At 40.3% G+C, this 16,165-nt stretch overlaps 1 protein-coding gene across 2 annotated transcripts in view; it reads left to right on the top strand.

The window, feature by feature from the left end:
- The window catches only part of strn (striatin, calmodulin binding protein), a 69,437-nt gene extending 55,904 nt beyond the window's left edge, over window positions 1-13,533 (top strand). The window contains exons 9-19 of one of the 2 annotated variants that reach the window (XM_027283705.1): window positions 1,825-1,938; window positions 4,171-4,314; window positions 4,468-4,604; window positions 4,999-5,174; window positions 5,295-5,342; window positions 5,656-5,777; window positions 5,868-6,035; window positions 6,144-6,284; window positions 7,097-7,198; window positions 8,316-8,402; window positions 8,738-13,533. In XM_027283705.1, coding sequence (XP_027139506.1) covers window positions 1,825-1,938; window positions 4,171-4,314; window positions 4,468-4,604; window positions 4,999-5,174; window positions 5,295-5,342; window positions 5,656-5,777; window positions 5,868-6,035; window positions 6,144-6,284; window positions 7,097-7,198; window positions 8,316-8,402; window positions 8,738-8,907 — 1,409 coding nt within the window. In that variant the 3' untranslated portion in view covers window positions 8,908-13,533. The remainder of the gene's footprint in view (window positions 1-1,824; window positions 1,939-4,170; window positions 4,315-4,467; window positions 4,605-4,998; window positions 5,175-5,294; window positions 5,343-5,655; window positions 5,778-5,867; window positions 6,036-6,143; window positions 6,285-7,096; window positions 7,199-8,315; window positions 8,403-8,737) is intronic. The other variant, XM_027283706.1, reaches the window with a different exon arrangement.
- Window positions 13,534-16,165: the final 2,632 nt, after the last annotated feature.

Consider the following 16,165-nt stretch of genomic DNA (forward strand, 5'->3'; position numbering starts at 1 on the left):
TTTCAGCAGCAGCAGATCTACACCTACAGATATCAGTTTCGCCTCCTACAGGCAAAGAAACAGCTGCTATAAGTTTAAAGACACTGCCACCTGCAGGCAGTGAGCAGTACAGCTGCAGGTTTGTCTTTGTAATGGCTCCTGTTTTTTGTTTTGTTTTTTATTTTGTTTGCCAGAACTATGCAGTTTAGGGTCTTATGTACGTATTAGTTCTCATCTAATTATCTTATCGAGTAGGCTAATGCCATCTAGCTACAGAGTTGAGACAATAGATTGTATCAGGCTAATACCAGCTACCAGCTAACGTTGCACATAATGTCAACAATTGACAGCATTTTCAATCATTTGTATTAAAACTGAAAACATCAAATGAACAGAGACAAGTCATTTGAATCATCATGTATTAAGTCAAGGCTCAAGACGCTGACTTCCAAGTCGAATCTTGAGTCATTTATTTTCTGTCATGTTGCAAGCCATCAAAACAGTGACTAATGTCGACTCCAGTCAAAGTATACATCTCTGGTAGTTTCTGTAACGTAGGTTGGAAACACATACTGGACTGTAGGTGGAACAAGCACCAAGATAACATCAGCTGTTACTGTCTTCAACCTAAAGGAGGTGACATCCCAATTTCTTATATCTTTAGATGAAACAGATGTTGTTCCACGCTTTGTCTGTAGGTGGCAGGTGTGAACCTGCTGCAAGTGCTTGGCATGAATGACCAAGTGTTGCTCGCCTACATTAACATTTCACTTGAAGACCTGCAGAGAACAACCATTTATTCCAGCTACATTTGGATCCCAGCTGTTTTCATGTATTTGTTTGTTGTATCTCAACCCTGTTTTGTGTTCATTCATCATCAGTAAAGTCACATTAGTTTCATGTTTGTTTGTTTTGAATAGATTTGACCCTGTTGTGTTGATGTTCCTCTTGTTTCTCTTTGTTGTTGATCTTAGCGGAGACAAAAATTATTCACAAAGAACTCGGCATACGTGTTCATTCACAGTCTTACACGTCACTCATTACATGGTATTCATTACCACAATACACTGATAGCATTAGTACAGTAATAGTATTTATAGTTTTACGCTTACCGTAGGGTTGCTTTGTTTTTTTAGAAAGGCTGAAGGTTGCAGGAAATTTAATTCTTTAATTAAGTGCCGTTTTGTAGTTTTGGCCTGTTTATCTGCAGAGAGATTTAGATTAAAGGAAATTAAAAGATGATGATCATTGAAGTCCTGCTATGGTTAGCATAGCTTAGCATAAAGACTGGAAGCAGGTTAAACAGCTAGTTTCAAAAATACACCCACCAACACCTCAAAAGCTCGCTTTGGACTCAAATTGAACAGAGCCAGGTTAGCTGTTTCCCCCTGCTTCAAGTCTTTATGCTAAGATAGGCTAACAACCTCCTGACTCTGGCTCAATACTTCACTCACAGACTGGAGGCTGATTGATCTTCTCATTTACCTCTCTGAAGGATATTAAATAAGCATATTTAAGTGTACTTCAGACATCAATTTTCACATTGTCCAGTCCTGCGGTTCTTACGTTTGAGATGCCTCCTGGACCCTTCGTAAAGTTAAATGGAGTCTTTCCAACACTAACTGTTGCCCCATCACTAAAACAAATCATGGCCAAAACTACAAAGAACCAGAACCAAGTTGTTCCCTCTAAATATCCTTCCTCCTTTTCCCGTCTGCCTCAGTAGGTTTGTCAAAATTTGTGAATATGTACTGTAGTTCATCTAGAAACTTACAACAGGTTTCGTACCCCCCCCCACCCCAAACCCCCCCTCCTCCCCTCATCCATCCCACTGCTGGCCTGTAGAGAAGGAAGAGCAGTCTCCTCTGGGTGAACTGGCCTGGGACGTGGACCAGGGACTGATAGCCCAGCTCAAGGAGCAGTACAGGAAGGAACGCAAGGGCAAGAAGGGGGTAAAGAGTAAGTCCTGAACCAGGCCTGTAGTTCCTTCTCTCTCCTCATTCTTTTTATTTATGACTCTCTTTGTTTTTATGTTTTCTCTCCTCTTAGTCTGAAAGGGCTGAAGCTCCAGTCATCATATTTTATCTTGTCATCACCTTAAAAAAAAAACAGACAAACGTGATTCACTGAATAACTTAAACAAGATTAATACATGTAATCCCATAAGGGCATAAAGTAATGATGAAATGCAGATACATAATCTTTTTTGTTTTGTAATGACTAATTCTATTAGTTATTGTGGTTTTATTAATGTAGTTCATGGTTCTGTTAGACCACTGGTCTGCCTCTCTTTGAATGCATTAAACAGAAGAGCAAACTGTTTTTTGATCACAGTGAAAATGTTGTTTTTGTATCGAAGCAGAATATTTCATTAGATAAAAGCATGTTGTAAGTTTTGACTTTTGGACAACGCTCTGGAGTCACAAACAACCCTACGGAGCCGCCACTAGAATATAACTTTACAAATGTTATAGTAGTCATAGCATTAATGTAGCCTAAAATATCAGTTTTAAACAGAATATATAGGTACACAAAAAAGCTGCGTTTTTTTCTAATTTGAATGTACACGTTGTATACCAACCCTACAGTAATATCCATCAACCTTCCTGTTGAGCCTCTGCTTCGTCTCAGTGTGTCTCCTCCTGTTTCTTGATGTTGGACTGAACCATTGTGGACTCTTCTCCTCTCATCTGTGTCCCTGTGTCTGTTCTGTTTTGTCTTCTTTGAGAAACACCTTGGTCTCTGTTACATTTTGCTCTTCTGTTCTCATTCATTATCCTTTACTTTATGTTTCCCAAAGGAGTGCACTGACTTTAAACATTCTTTTTTATGTTGGCAATATCAAGTCTAATCCTTCACTAATCCATTATAGAACCATTCAAGTTTAAATCAATTTATCACAACAGTAAATGACATTTTAAAGCTACATTGTGTAACATTTGGTGTTTGTTGTGATTTAGCACCCCCAGTTTCAGATTGCAATACCAATGTCATAAATATGGACAGCTGCATTTATTATGATTACACTGCTTATGATCAAAAACTAGTGAGTCAACAACTTTGCTAACAGTCAAACATCAAACAAACGCCACAAGACATAGCGGCCAGATAATATTACTTACTAGTCCAACAGCAAGAAGCCCAGCTCGACGTCAAGCTCTCACCAACAACTAAAAGTCAGTCCCATATTTACTTTTGTCCAGTGGCTTCTTGCTCAGTCGCTCTTTTCTTAGCTTCCTCTGTCATCGTCCTCTTCAGTCTCTTTGGCTCTGCCATGTCCGTAAAGGCTGCTCAACTGCTTTCCGTCAGCATTCCCCTGAAAACTTCTTCGTCCTGGCGGTCCAAAGCTCCTGTGCTGCCAGTGTAAATACAAACACTCCCCTGGTGCTTTGAGCAGGACAACTAACTATCTAACAGGAGAAACAGATCACAGCAGTTTAGTCTCTCACTGTAAATCACAGTGTTGAGGCTGAGCAGCAAGAGGACATCAGAAGGAAAACCAGAAAACATTTTCTTCATAAAATATGATCCAGTTTCACCCAAACAGTGAAAGTGTGGTTTGTGACTTAGTACTTCTCACAGGTGATCGAACCCAGAGCACAAACTGGAGAACAGACATACCAATGACAGAGGCACCATTCACCCTTTTATAAGTTAGTGAAGCATCGCCATGATACAGAAGCTGTTATTTTAAGGTACAACTGTTACATCATGTTGCTTTAAATGTCAAAGTCATACAGTTTTCTGAAATTGATGGATTGTGATAAGATCCAGTAATAATAACAGTGCTATCTTAATGTTTTCATTCCAGCTTCTTCACATTTCATGCAGAGATTCTTCTTATTTCTGTGTTTACTGTCACTTTGTTTCTTAGCCTTTATTTACCGTCATCATTTCTGTTCGAACCTCGGCAGATCCACTGCTGCTGCATCCGGCTGCTGGTTTATTTCCATCCTTCATGCTGATTTAATTCTCTCTTTTTTCTCACAATATAACCTCTTATGACTTCTTTTGCTTTCACTTTGTTCAAGTTCTTCATCTCTCTCTCTCGCTATCTCTACTAAACTTCTTTTCTTAACTGTGTTCTCCCCTGCCTTTTCCTGAATCCACATTTCTGTTTCCTCCTCTGATTTTTGTCTTCTGTTTTCTCCTTATTCTTCTCTCACTCCCTTCATGCTCCTCCTCCTTCAGGACCAAACCGATCTAAGCTCCAGGACATGCTGGCTAACCTGCGGGATGCTGAAGACCTTCCCTCCATGCAACCACCCGTGACGCCCCCCTCCCGCCCCAGTGTACCCAGACTCAATGAGCACGAAGTGGGGCGCACTGAAGACGGTAACTGGCCCTTTCTTACTCACCTCACTAGTCAATTTATGTTTTCTGCACCTACTGCAGAATATGCCTCTCATTTAAACACTTTAGCACGGCAAAAAATGTTTATATAGAGGGAGGTCCTGATGCATTGATCACACTGGTTTGTCTTCACAGAGGCGATGACATTTCTGCCATCATCTGGAAAGTCATTCATCCTGGGCAGAGTGGACGAGGCGGTTTCTAACGAGCTCGGATTGGGCGAACTGGCCGGACTAACCGTCGCTAATGAGGCTGACAGCCTGGCGTACGACGTGAGTATAACGATCTGGCAGTCTGACAGTTTACAGTGGATTTGAGGCAGAAAACACTGAAAACTCTTAAGCATAACGACTATTTCAGGTACATAGAACTTAAAAATAATTGATCTGAGATGTAAAAGTGGTGAATCACATTAAAAAGCTCCTATTATTTCTTGGGGTTGCCGGAAACTGATACTGGGGTTAGGGTTAGGGTGCAAACTTGATTATGGAGGGTCTTGACTCCAAAACTTGAAAACCACCGGGTAAAACAGACAACACATGCTAGTGAGCTTCCACACTGCTCATTGACATTAACAACATCTCAGATTTCCTCTCACTGCTTTTGAGACAGATCAGTTTCTACCATCATCACATAGTTTGTAAACAGGACCACTCCCTCCCTCAGATCACCAATAACAAAGACGCTCTCAGGAAGACCTGGAACCCAAAGTTCACCCTGCGGAGCCACTTCGACTCAGTCCGGGGTCTGGCCTTCCACCCGGTGGAGCCCGTCCTCATCACGGCCTCGGAGGATCACACCGTCAAACTCTGGAACCTCCAGAAGACGGCGCCCGCCAAGAAGTGAGAATTTAAATTTAATATTCATTGATTTTTATTTTTTTTATGTTTATGTTAGAGGTATTTTATATCTGATCTGATCTGATCTGATTTTAATACAATCTCTGTTCTTTAATCTTGCAGATGTGCTGCTTTAGATGTCGAGCCCATCTACACTTTCAGAGCTCACAGGTGAGATTCAGTTTGCCTGTTAGAAGATGTTTTCAGTTAAGTCTGAATTTGACTTCACACAGTTTATCTTTGATCCTACAAACAAATGAATGTGACGCTTCTTATTACAGATTTTTTTAAGCACTTCACTTTACTTAAATCTAATTCTTTAAAAGCCTTTAAAGAAGTCTTCTCATTTTAGGGCCTTTATAAAATCAAATCAATCAAATATGAGTGTGCTTATCATCAGAGACACATATCTGCATGTTATAATGGTTTATAACTAATAAAAGGGTTGATACAGTATGTTAAACTATCGCCTTCCTTCATGTAGTGGAGCCGTGCTGTGTGTCACCATGAGCTCCAGCGGGGAGCAGTGCTTCAGTGGGGGCGTGGACGGTACCATTCAGAGCTGGAACACCCCCAATCCCAACATCGACCCCTACGACTCATATGGTACGTCCCAGCAATGACAGACTTACAGAAATTGCACTTTTGATACTTTCATGTTTCATCACTCTTCTCTGTGTGTCGTGGTTCTGGCAGAGCCCTCTGTCTTACGGGGGGCGCTGTGCGGTCACACAGACTCTGTGTGGGGTCTGGTCTACAGCTCGGCCCACCGACGCCTCCTCTCCTGCTCAGCTGATGGGACGGTCCGGCTGTGGAACGCTGCTGAAATCTCACCATCTCTTGCTGTTTTCAACGAGCAAGGAGGTAAGTTTGTTGTTGCCATGACGTATTTAGATGTATGATCGCATTTCCTGTGGGTCACCCGTTGCCAGCTTGCACCTGATGAGCTTCTGCTCTCTGTTCTTGTGTCAGAGCTGGGGCTGCCGACCTCTGTGGACCTGGTGAGCAGCGAGCCGGCTCACATGGTGACATCTTTCACCACCGGTGACATTGGACTCTTCAACATGGAGACACAGCAGCTCGTCCTAAAGCTGGAGTCTGCCGGGCCACCAGGTAAAACAACCGACCAATCATAAAAAAAAAAATAAATAAATAAAATAATAGAATAAATAATAAATTATTATACACTTCACTTCCTTCTAAAGATATAAACCTTTAAAGCTCCAGTGTGTAACATTTAGGGGATCTACTGGCAGAAATGAAATATAATATTCATAGCTATGTTTTTATTTGTGTATGATCACCTGAAAATAAGATTGTTTGTTGTTATTACCTTAGAATGAGCCCCTTTTTAGACACCATTATCTATAGACACCGCTCGTTTTCTTCTACAGAGTCCGGCATGTTAAACCACCACGTTTCTACAGTAGCCCATAAGGCACAAACTTTAGTTTACTGGCCACTGTAGGTTCTCTTTTATGAGCAAAAGGAGAGGGTGACACGACAATTAGCAACTACACCGCTAGATACCACTAAATCCTACACACTGTTCATTTTAAAAACAGTAAATAGTGCATTTGGTAGGGACTATTTTCACATTTAGTGCTGTAGTGAGGAGTCATGGCAGCATAACGTTGTTTGTGAGATGTGAGTCAAAATATGGAGATGTGTGTGTTGATGGTTATGATGGAACAACGGTGTGGCTCATTGATGTGTTTTAATTAAATTAAGATCAGGCTGTGACACATTCTCTGTTGGTTCTGGTGTTTTAATGTGATTTGTTGACTTCATGAAATGACTCCTCTGCGGAGAAACATCTCGTTGTGAGTGTAACCTTCTCTCTCAAAGAGCGTTGAGTCCTGATAGACTGAAGATTGTTGGTTTTAAATGTGAATGTCGTCCCTCTCATGTCCGCCTCCACACAGAAGCTCCCTGCAAGATCAACAAAGTGCTGAGTCATCCCACGCTGCCAATCACCATCACAGCTCAGGAGGACCGGCACATCCAGTTCTTTGATAATAACACAGGTAACGGCTGCTGCATTGAAAGAACATTGCACCAATTTCCCATTTCACCGTTTATTTGCTATGAATAATCTCACTCCGCCTGTGGAAACTGTCGTGGAAAATGTTTTCTGTGACTCTGCAGGAGTCAAAAGAAAATAACCATGGTGATGTCACAGTGATGTCATCAGCCTGGGGTTTGGGACGCTATAAATTCACAACAGAAAAGTTACAAATTGGACGTGGAGTTTGACAGATGTAGCAGCTTTACATTTCCACGTCTCCTGATGATTCTGAACCATTGGATTAGATTAGCTGGTGGCTGCAGCATAACATCTGGTTGCCCTTTTTAACTCCATTTTAGACATCAAGTTATGGATGGCAGATAATTTTACAGCTCAGTTAGGACAAAAACAAAGTTTTGGTTATTGGTACTGAAGCACAGAGAGAGAGAACTACAAGCACTGATATGAAAACCCTGTCAACAAGTAAAAACCTGGGAGCTGTCTTAGTTTAGTTTATTGTTTCAGGCACTTTGTGTTACATTTTATTTGTATGAACAGTCCTTTACAAACAGTCTTATTGATTGATACAGTACCAGGAACTAAAAGTCTTTTTTAGCCTCTGATGCTTCAGCTTCCCTGAATCTGTCTCTCACAGGCACTTTACTAAATGACTGTACTACCACATGAAGAGGTCAGGATTAGAGAAATAATAGGTAGTTCATCTGAATGTGATATTATTAGGGCAGCACGGTCACCTCACAGCAAGAAGGTTCTTGGTTTGAACCTCGGCTGGGGCTTTTCTGTGTGGAGTTTGCATGTTCTCTCGTGTCTGCGTGGGCTCTCTCCGTGTACTCCGGCTTCCTCCCACAGTCCAAAGACACACACTTAATAGGTTAACTGGTGACTCTTAAATCGCCTGCAGGTCTCATTGTGAATGTGAACGGTTGTTTGTCTCTGTGTGCCCTGCGATGAACTGGACAAGTCTCCAGCTCTCGTCCAAAGTCAACTGGTAAAGGCTCCAGCCCCACAGTGAACATGATGAGGATAAGCGGTTACAGAAAATGATAGATTTAATAATACTAGATTAAACTTTTTTGCAAAATGAAGATATATATATATTCTGTTTTAATTCAAAGGTAAACTGATCCACTCAATGGTCGCCCACCTGGACTCTGTCACAAGTCTCGCTGTGGATCCAAACGGACTGTACCTCATGTCTGGAAGTGAGTATTCAGCTACACACTGTCTGTATAAATAAAAATAAAAAAATAATAATATATAATCTCAAACACAAGTGAATCACTTCATGGAAAAGATTCAAATGTTCAGCTGGAAGAGCAGAAAATGCAGAAGAAAACATTTTTATTGTTTTATTTAGAAAGAAAATCTGCACATTTAATGGTGGCACAAAAATAATTTGTATTGTATAATAACGTTTGTTCCAAAAAGTACAACATTTCTGAAGCAGCATTCGTAGACAAGATTAACATGGAGACATTAAAGTCTGTTCCTTCCTCCCTCCTCACTTGCTGCCTCCCTCTCTCCGTTCTCCTGCCAGGTCACGACTGCTCGATCCGTCTGTGGAACATGGAGAGCAAGACGTGCATCCAAGAGTTCACCGCCCACCGCAAGAAGTTCGAGGAGTCAATCCACGACGTGGCGTTCCACCCAACCAAGTGCTACATCGGCAGCGCCGGGGCTGACGCGCTTGCCAAGGTCTTCGTATGACCTGAAACTGGCCTGCAGCCGAATACTGAGCTCAGAGGACGGGTGGAGTGACGGAGAGGAAATGCTGAGATGAAAGAGTGGAGGTGGAATTCACCTCTGAGTCTGAATGAGGAAACAGAAAACTGAAGGTGACAGAGATCCAGACTGCTCCTTAAAGATTTGTCAAATATTCGTCCCGTCCCCTCACCGCCCTTTTTGGACTTAGGCTGGCCCGGGTCCCGAAACAAACAAACCTCTGGATGAGACGATGAATGAAACAGGAAGTGGCAAAAAAATAAAAACAGGAACTCTCGGTACATTAAAACTAAAGCTGGAATCTTATTTTCTTTTCTGAAACTCCACCATCACTAACCCCAAACTCTCCAGTAAACAGCCCATTGCTTTGAAATAACGTGCCTTTTTTCTTCAGACCATAAATTCTTTTAGTTGTTGATCAGAAGACGTGGGAGTGGCAAAATAAATCAAGTAACGATACAGTTTTTAAAAACAGATTCAACAGACAGAGGCTGATCAGAAGTCATGTGAGTGCTCGAGATGACCTCCGGCTCGGCATAGGACTTGGTGGACTTTTAATTTGAAATTCATTTGGTGATTTTATGATTTCCTGTTCTTAAAGAAACGTCACAGCAGCAGCCTGACTTAATCAGTCTGCTTTTGGAGAGCGGTCGGTCTCAAGGACAAAGTTTCACACTGTTAACGCCCTCGCAGGAGGTAAGAGGTCAAAGGTCATGACCTTGAGCTGGTCTGGAGTCGGTTGCTGTGTTGACAGAGACTCTGTCAGCAGGTCGGATCACATCTGAAGAGTTTCATTCAAAATGAGATGTTTTAAGATTGAACGCTGATATGAGGAGCAGTCATCTCTGCGCTGTTTGTTCACGTTCTGCAGAACAGCTAAAGGTGTTTGTTGTTGTCGTTTAGGCTGCGTGTAGTGACGAGTGATCAGGCTCATCAGACCAAACGGTAGCAAAATGGATTCACGCGTCATCAGAGAACGGTTCATTTGACAAGTTTGAACACTGACTGATTGTGCTGCTAAAAGGTTTATAGTTATATAAAACAACACCAACAGGCAGCCAGGTTTCTACACAGTCATTGCTACAGTTGTTCATATGATGAAAACATGCAGTTCAAAAGGTTAAATAATATAAATATCGAACATTAAACCGTGTTGTGTAAGTGTTGACAAGAGACATGGAATGACATCGAAAGAGAAATGGACATGTTTGGTAGCTGGAACTCTTCTTCCTCTATGTCTTTCCAGTTTTTGATAATAGATTATTTTAAATATCCAAATTCTCTAATTCAGTTTCTCAGATGTGAATATTTTCTGTGACAGAAAACAATAAACTTTCTGTTTGTGTTGTGGCCAAAACAAGATATTTGTGAACGTCAACTTGGGCTTTGGGAAACAGTGATCAACATTTTATAGGCCAAACAACTAAAAGATCAATCGAGACTGTGGAAGTTTGACAGGTCTGATCGACTCATTGACGGCCGTAGTGTAATGTCAGGTTGCATTTTTCCAAAAGAAGATCGCTGGGGAGGCCCGCAGCACCACAGCCAAAACACACTAATCCCCATAAATAAATGGAAAACCCTGCGTTTTCACCTGAATGTACCCTATTTAATGATCTGACTCCAATCTTTAAGGATCTGTTTCACTCTGTTGGCTTTCTGACAAAGCAAACGTCTTGGATTCAGAGACTTTTATTTCAGCACGTTGAGCTCTGGTGTGTCAGAGACAACTGTGACGACATAGAGACAGAAATCTGTTGCAGCAGATCAATACATGAGAAGTTTTTAATGTCTCAGGTGAGTTTAGGTGTAGCAGAACTGCAGGAATCAGCTGGAGTTGAATTGTTTGGTTTTCCAAGTTTTTGGCTGAGTAGCTCTTTTTAAGTTTGGATGACACTGTGCTGCTGCAGCACTTTGGTCTAACAGAGCTTCATTTGTGTTCTCCACATTCACACCTGAGCATCGAAATGCACAAACACTCTTGTTCTCTATTTCCACTACTGCACCGAGACAGGATGAACACTACAGAGGAGGATTATTTTGAAATGAAACCCTTCAGCGTGTGACACGTTGTTAAAGATAACTGTAATATACCGTACAGAGCCTCTGCCTGTAAACACAGCTGCTGTCATGTGACACTTTGATAGACGTAGATCAGATAAAGAGCTTTTCTCCAAAGAGAAATCTCTGGAGGAAAAACAAAACAAATGAATCTGAAAAAACAGAAATATTTCAAGCTAAAATGTGTTTGTTTTTTTCACAATGTGTTGTGTTTTTTCACAGGGTTATAAAACATTTTGGATCAAATCTCTTCAGATTCAGTAGTTTGTGACAACGAGGCTCGATTTGAAAACCTGCTGCTTTTTATCGTGTAGTTGAAAGATCCAGACGACCTGCAGCCATTTCAAAAACCTGCAGTGAATCTTTTCTCATTTGTTTGTTTTACTTTGATCATATTAAGTATTTATTACTACACTAAAAATGCCAAATTAAAGCCAAAAGATTCAACCAAGACGGCGAGATGCTTCCTACTAAACCAGACGGTTCTTGTTGCTAACGCTAATTAGCTCGTTTTGTTGTCAGATAACACTTTAAATGTCCAGTGTGTCAGATTTAGGGGCTCTATTTACAGAATATGACAGAAGTGGATGAGGAAGAAAATAAAAACGTGAGATGGACCAACAGGTTGGTGTGGCTGCTTTGCGGATGCTGTACCCGACTGTTGTAGAGAAGAGGGAGCCGAGCCGCAAGGTAAAGCTCTCGAGTCCATCTACGCTCCAACCCTCGCCTATGGTCATGAGCTTTGACTGAAGAATGAGATTCATGTGCCCTGCTAAACCTGCAGCCACTGTGACCTGACCCCAGATAAGAAAATGGATGGATGGATGGCAGAAATGAAATATAATAGTCATAACTGTTTTTGATCAGCGTATAATAACCAGAAAATAAGGATAACTGTGACTTTGTTACCCTTAAATTAACCTTTTATATCTACAGACGCTGTGGGTCACATATTTCTAGCCTAGAACAGACAAAATAAACACTGTATCTGCCTTTTCTCGTGCGTTTTGTTGCCACCTTCACACCAGGAAGGAGAGGGTGAGGTCAGGGGGTAGCAATTAGAAACTACACCACTAGATGCCACTAAATCTCACGCACTGGTCCTTTGAGTAACCTGTTTAGTTCCCAAACTGCACACAAGCTCCCCTCCTCTCAGATTTGATATGCTTTATATGCTGACTGCCTGAAAATGTTGTATTTTGTGTAATTATAATTATTATTATTTGGAGCGATTACTAGTTTTTTAAACGACTCTTTGTGTTTGGTGACAGACTTGTAAGATACAGGTAGATATTTTTTTTAAAGACGTGTTCTCTGTTTTACTTCTACTTCTACTTCTTTGGGGTTTCTGCTGGTGTTGTAAGAAGTACATATACATACATGACTTTACCTCTCAGCACTGCATAACACTTTGTTTGTTGCTTTTTACCAAATGATCATCTCAAAAATGCAGCTGTGTGTTCCTCCGCTGGGAAACGTTGGGGACTTTGCTTTTGTTTTAATTGAAATGGTGTAAAATGAAAAAAAAAAAAGGGTAAACAGAGATGTGTACAGTTTTTAAGTATTAAAGCAGATCTATTTATAAACCTGGTGTAATTAAGGGAAATTGTAACAGCAAAGTGAAAGTGAATGAATCATTTAGTGACGTCTAGGTGAGCCGAGAGATCAAACATTATTGATGTGACAAGTAAACACAAGTAAATTCAACTGTCCTGTAAAAATATTTAGGAAATGAATGGAGTCTGGTTAATATCGGCCTGTTTTAATGTGACAGAGAGTTTAGCCTTTGGTACTTTGTACACATAGCCAGCTGTTTTTAAATTTCTATATCCAAAGTTTTCCCTTTTAAAAATAAACTAGAGTTTGGATGTTTTGTTCTCCAGGATAACATGATGACCACACTAAGACGGCTGTGTTGTTATGGAAAGCCAGCCAGTTCAAATATACATCATATTGTTAACTCGTTGTTTACGTTGACACGTCCACAGAAGAGTTTCTAGGTTGTGGTTTTTTTTAGGGCTTTTTGTCCTTTATTGGACAGAGACAGCTTGAGAGAGATAGGAAAGTGGGTAGAGAGAGAGAGAGAGGATGACGTGCATCAAAGGGCCACAGGCTGGAGTCAAACCCAGGCAGCTCTGGTGAGGGCTGAGCCTTTGTACGTGGATAGAGATACCAGAGCGCTCAGTCCTTCTTACTGTAACTTTATTGCCTCACAGCCCCCACATCAGGGTTCGTCATCATTTTCCAGAAGCACCATCTTGTCTTCACATTTACTGCTTTTGAAAGGTTGGATCCAATCAGCTTGATTTGATGCACTTTTAGATTTAGGAGTACACTTCTTAACGTATGTGCATGTTTGCAGATCCACTGGTTTAAACCTGCACCAAATGACAAACTACAGTCTTTGAACTGGGCCAGAAATTAAATCTAGATTTGACTTTAAATTTCATGTTTTTTTTTCTCTTTTTCTCTTTGTTGGAAGAAACTCATCATACTGTGACGTTTACACGACAAAAACAGGAAGCAGCAGTGTCAGGACTCCATCAAAGATTTCCGACTTTTCTCTAATCTTTGCTTCTCCAGTGTGAAATACTGGAGGGTCCCACCTCTTCTGCTTTTTTAAGTAAAACAACTTGAGAAGAAAGAGGGGAACATGATTGGTTGCTTTAAACACTGCAGACGCTTTAAACACTCACAAATAAAACAAGTCACTTATGTAAAGTGACAGAAAACACTAAAAGGAAACAAGGAAGCGAGCAGAATCACATTAAAACTGAGCTTCGAGTGACATGGAGTTTGATGGTTGCTTGTTGACAGAAGATTCAGAGAGATTCAAGAAAACCTTACAGAACATAAATTAATAAATACTCAAATTATCCAACAAAAACTGAATCAATAAAGCGAAATAACACCAGACTCCTTTCACATTTTACTTTATTTCAGAGCAATAGAATCGGTGTGTTTCATCTCGTTTTACACTTTGATTATAAAAGGGGGTCACGCACAAATGTTGGACGTCACTTCCTCTACATCAGCAGTAACACTAGCCAGTAGTGATGTAGGCAGCTGAACTGTGTCAGTCAAAACTATTTTATATTTTGTTGTCTTCAGTGGCCAAAAGCAGAGCTGAACCTTCAAACTGAAACTCGAATGAAAACTGTTGTCAGGTCCAGTTTGCCTGTAAATTATTGTCGTCCTTTAATATGTACAGTGAAACTATTAAAGAGAGATTATAGATGCTATTCTGGCTGTACATGAAGTACATACAGGTGTTGTTTTCTTTTTTTCATTGTTGTTCTTTTTTTTTCAAAATGAGAGAGTGACAGATTTATCAGTAACAACAATAAATGAATATGTTGTATATCAGGACGCTGACGTGTTTGTTTATTTAAACACTTTTTTTTCAGTTTCACATGTCGAACATACAGAAACACTCACAGCAAATTTTGTTTTTATTTACACAAGGAAGAAAACAATGAAACATCGATGAAAGAAAACTCGCCCATCTCCCAGAGAGCAGGTACAGTCTAATCAGTCAGAGGAGGGGGTTGTACCACTTTATTTAGAGTTGAAGATAATGTCACAGAGTAATGTTAGAAAGTATTACTGTTCCTGTGGTATTTTAAATAATATGATCCCATTCAGAACGATAAAACATTTGCAGTTGCGTTGTAGCTGAATTACCTGATCGGGTCATGAAGGTGTTCTGTTAAACTGGTACTGGATCTGTTCAATCAATAAGTATATATCATTTAATTATTATTGTAGAATTAGTATAATATAATTAAACAGGAACTATATTTTATGGTACACCCTGCCTATATTATAAGTGAGTGTTTTATATTAGCGGAGTGATGTGTCAAAGCTTGATATGTCACACTGATGGTCAGTGTTGAAACAAATTCAGCTGTCCTCATGTGTTTGCCTGACTCAAAGCCTGACACTAAGTTAAATCAGTAAAAATAAAGTTTCTAGTTAACACAGAGTGTTTTTTTTAGTATTAATATTATTATGGTGTGTGTGTGTGGAGGTAAGTAACTAATGCTGTCAAATAAATGTAATGGAGTAAAAAGGACAAGATTTGCCTCTAAAACATTGTGGAGTACAAATATAAAGTACAACCAAGTGGAAACTCGAGTACAAGAACCAAAGTTAAAGTACATCTGAGCTGAGACGATTCCAGCTGGTATTGGACAAGAGGCAGTGTACAACCTGCATAATCACCGGGCCGTGTTTAAGTCCAATACTTCAGTAAATGTACTTAGTTACTGAGTATAAACAATGTATTTAGTCATTAGAACCTAACCTTGACAAATACACATGACTGACATTTGACTGACATTTGAGTGTATTTGTGTGTGTGCGTGTGTGTGTATGTGTGTGTGTGTGTGTCTGTATTTAAATGACTGTGAAGTGAAGTGTTTGTTTGAAGGTTGGTCCAATCAGGTTTGTTCAATTCAGAAAAAAGACGACTTGTATGGAGAAACCTTCTCATGTTGGATGAAATAAAAACAAACAAAGTACATGTTGCTACAGTCAAAAGTATTTCAGACAGCTGTTCTTACTTTGATTTAAAAATCTAAGCAAAGTTCTACCTGCAGAATCTAAAGCTCTGTTTGAATGTGACCTCATAAAGGCCCCATTCCAAACAGAACCAGACCTGCAGTGTACAGTTCAGCAGTGCTTAGTTTTTAACTACAACTTCAGGATTTTTAGGAAAAGACATCTACAGCGACATCATGGTAAGTCGATGAAATGAGTTTGTTTCAGTGCAAATACATCACAAGTTTCCTTCCAAAGACGAGTGAGCGGTTTAATTAAGTCGAGTGTGCAGTACAGTCCACTGATCTGCTTCACTAAGGAGCATATATATTCATTATAGTTATTTTTATAGTAATTTCATGAGACTGTCACAGTTTTAATGAAGAATATAATGTATCCAGTTTGATCAGAGAAGAAGTGAAATGCATTTAGTTCTCAAAATGTATTTTCACTCATAAACATCACTTTAATCTGAAACAGAGAGAGTTCTTCAGTCTGTTCAACCAGGACCTCCCTGCTTGGCACAGTCACCAAGAGGATCCCCTCATACTCGAGTTAGCAGCAGCATTTTCCAGCCGCCTCAACATCAGCATGGAGGCGCCATCCAACAGAGAGGCTCTGCCTAAGGCTCCATCCAGGA

This window comes from Larimichthys crocea, chromosome X, assembly GCF_000972845.2.
Source record: "Larimichthys crocea isolate SSNF chromosome X, L_crocea_2.0, whole genome shotgun sequence".
In the NCBI taxonomy this organism is placed as follows: domain Eukaryota; kingdom Metazoa; phylum Chordata; class Actinopteri; family Sciaenidae; genus Larimichthys; species Larimichthys crocea.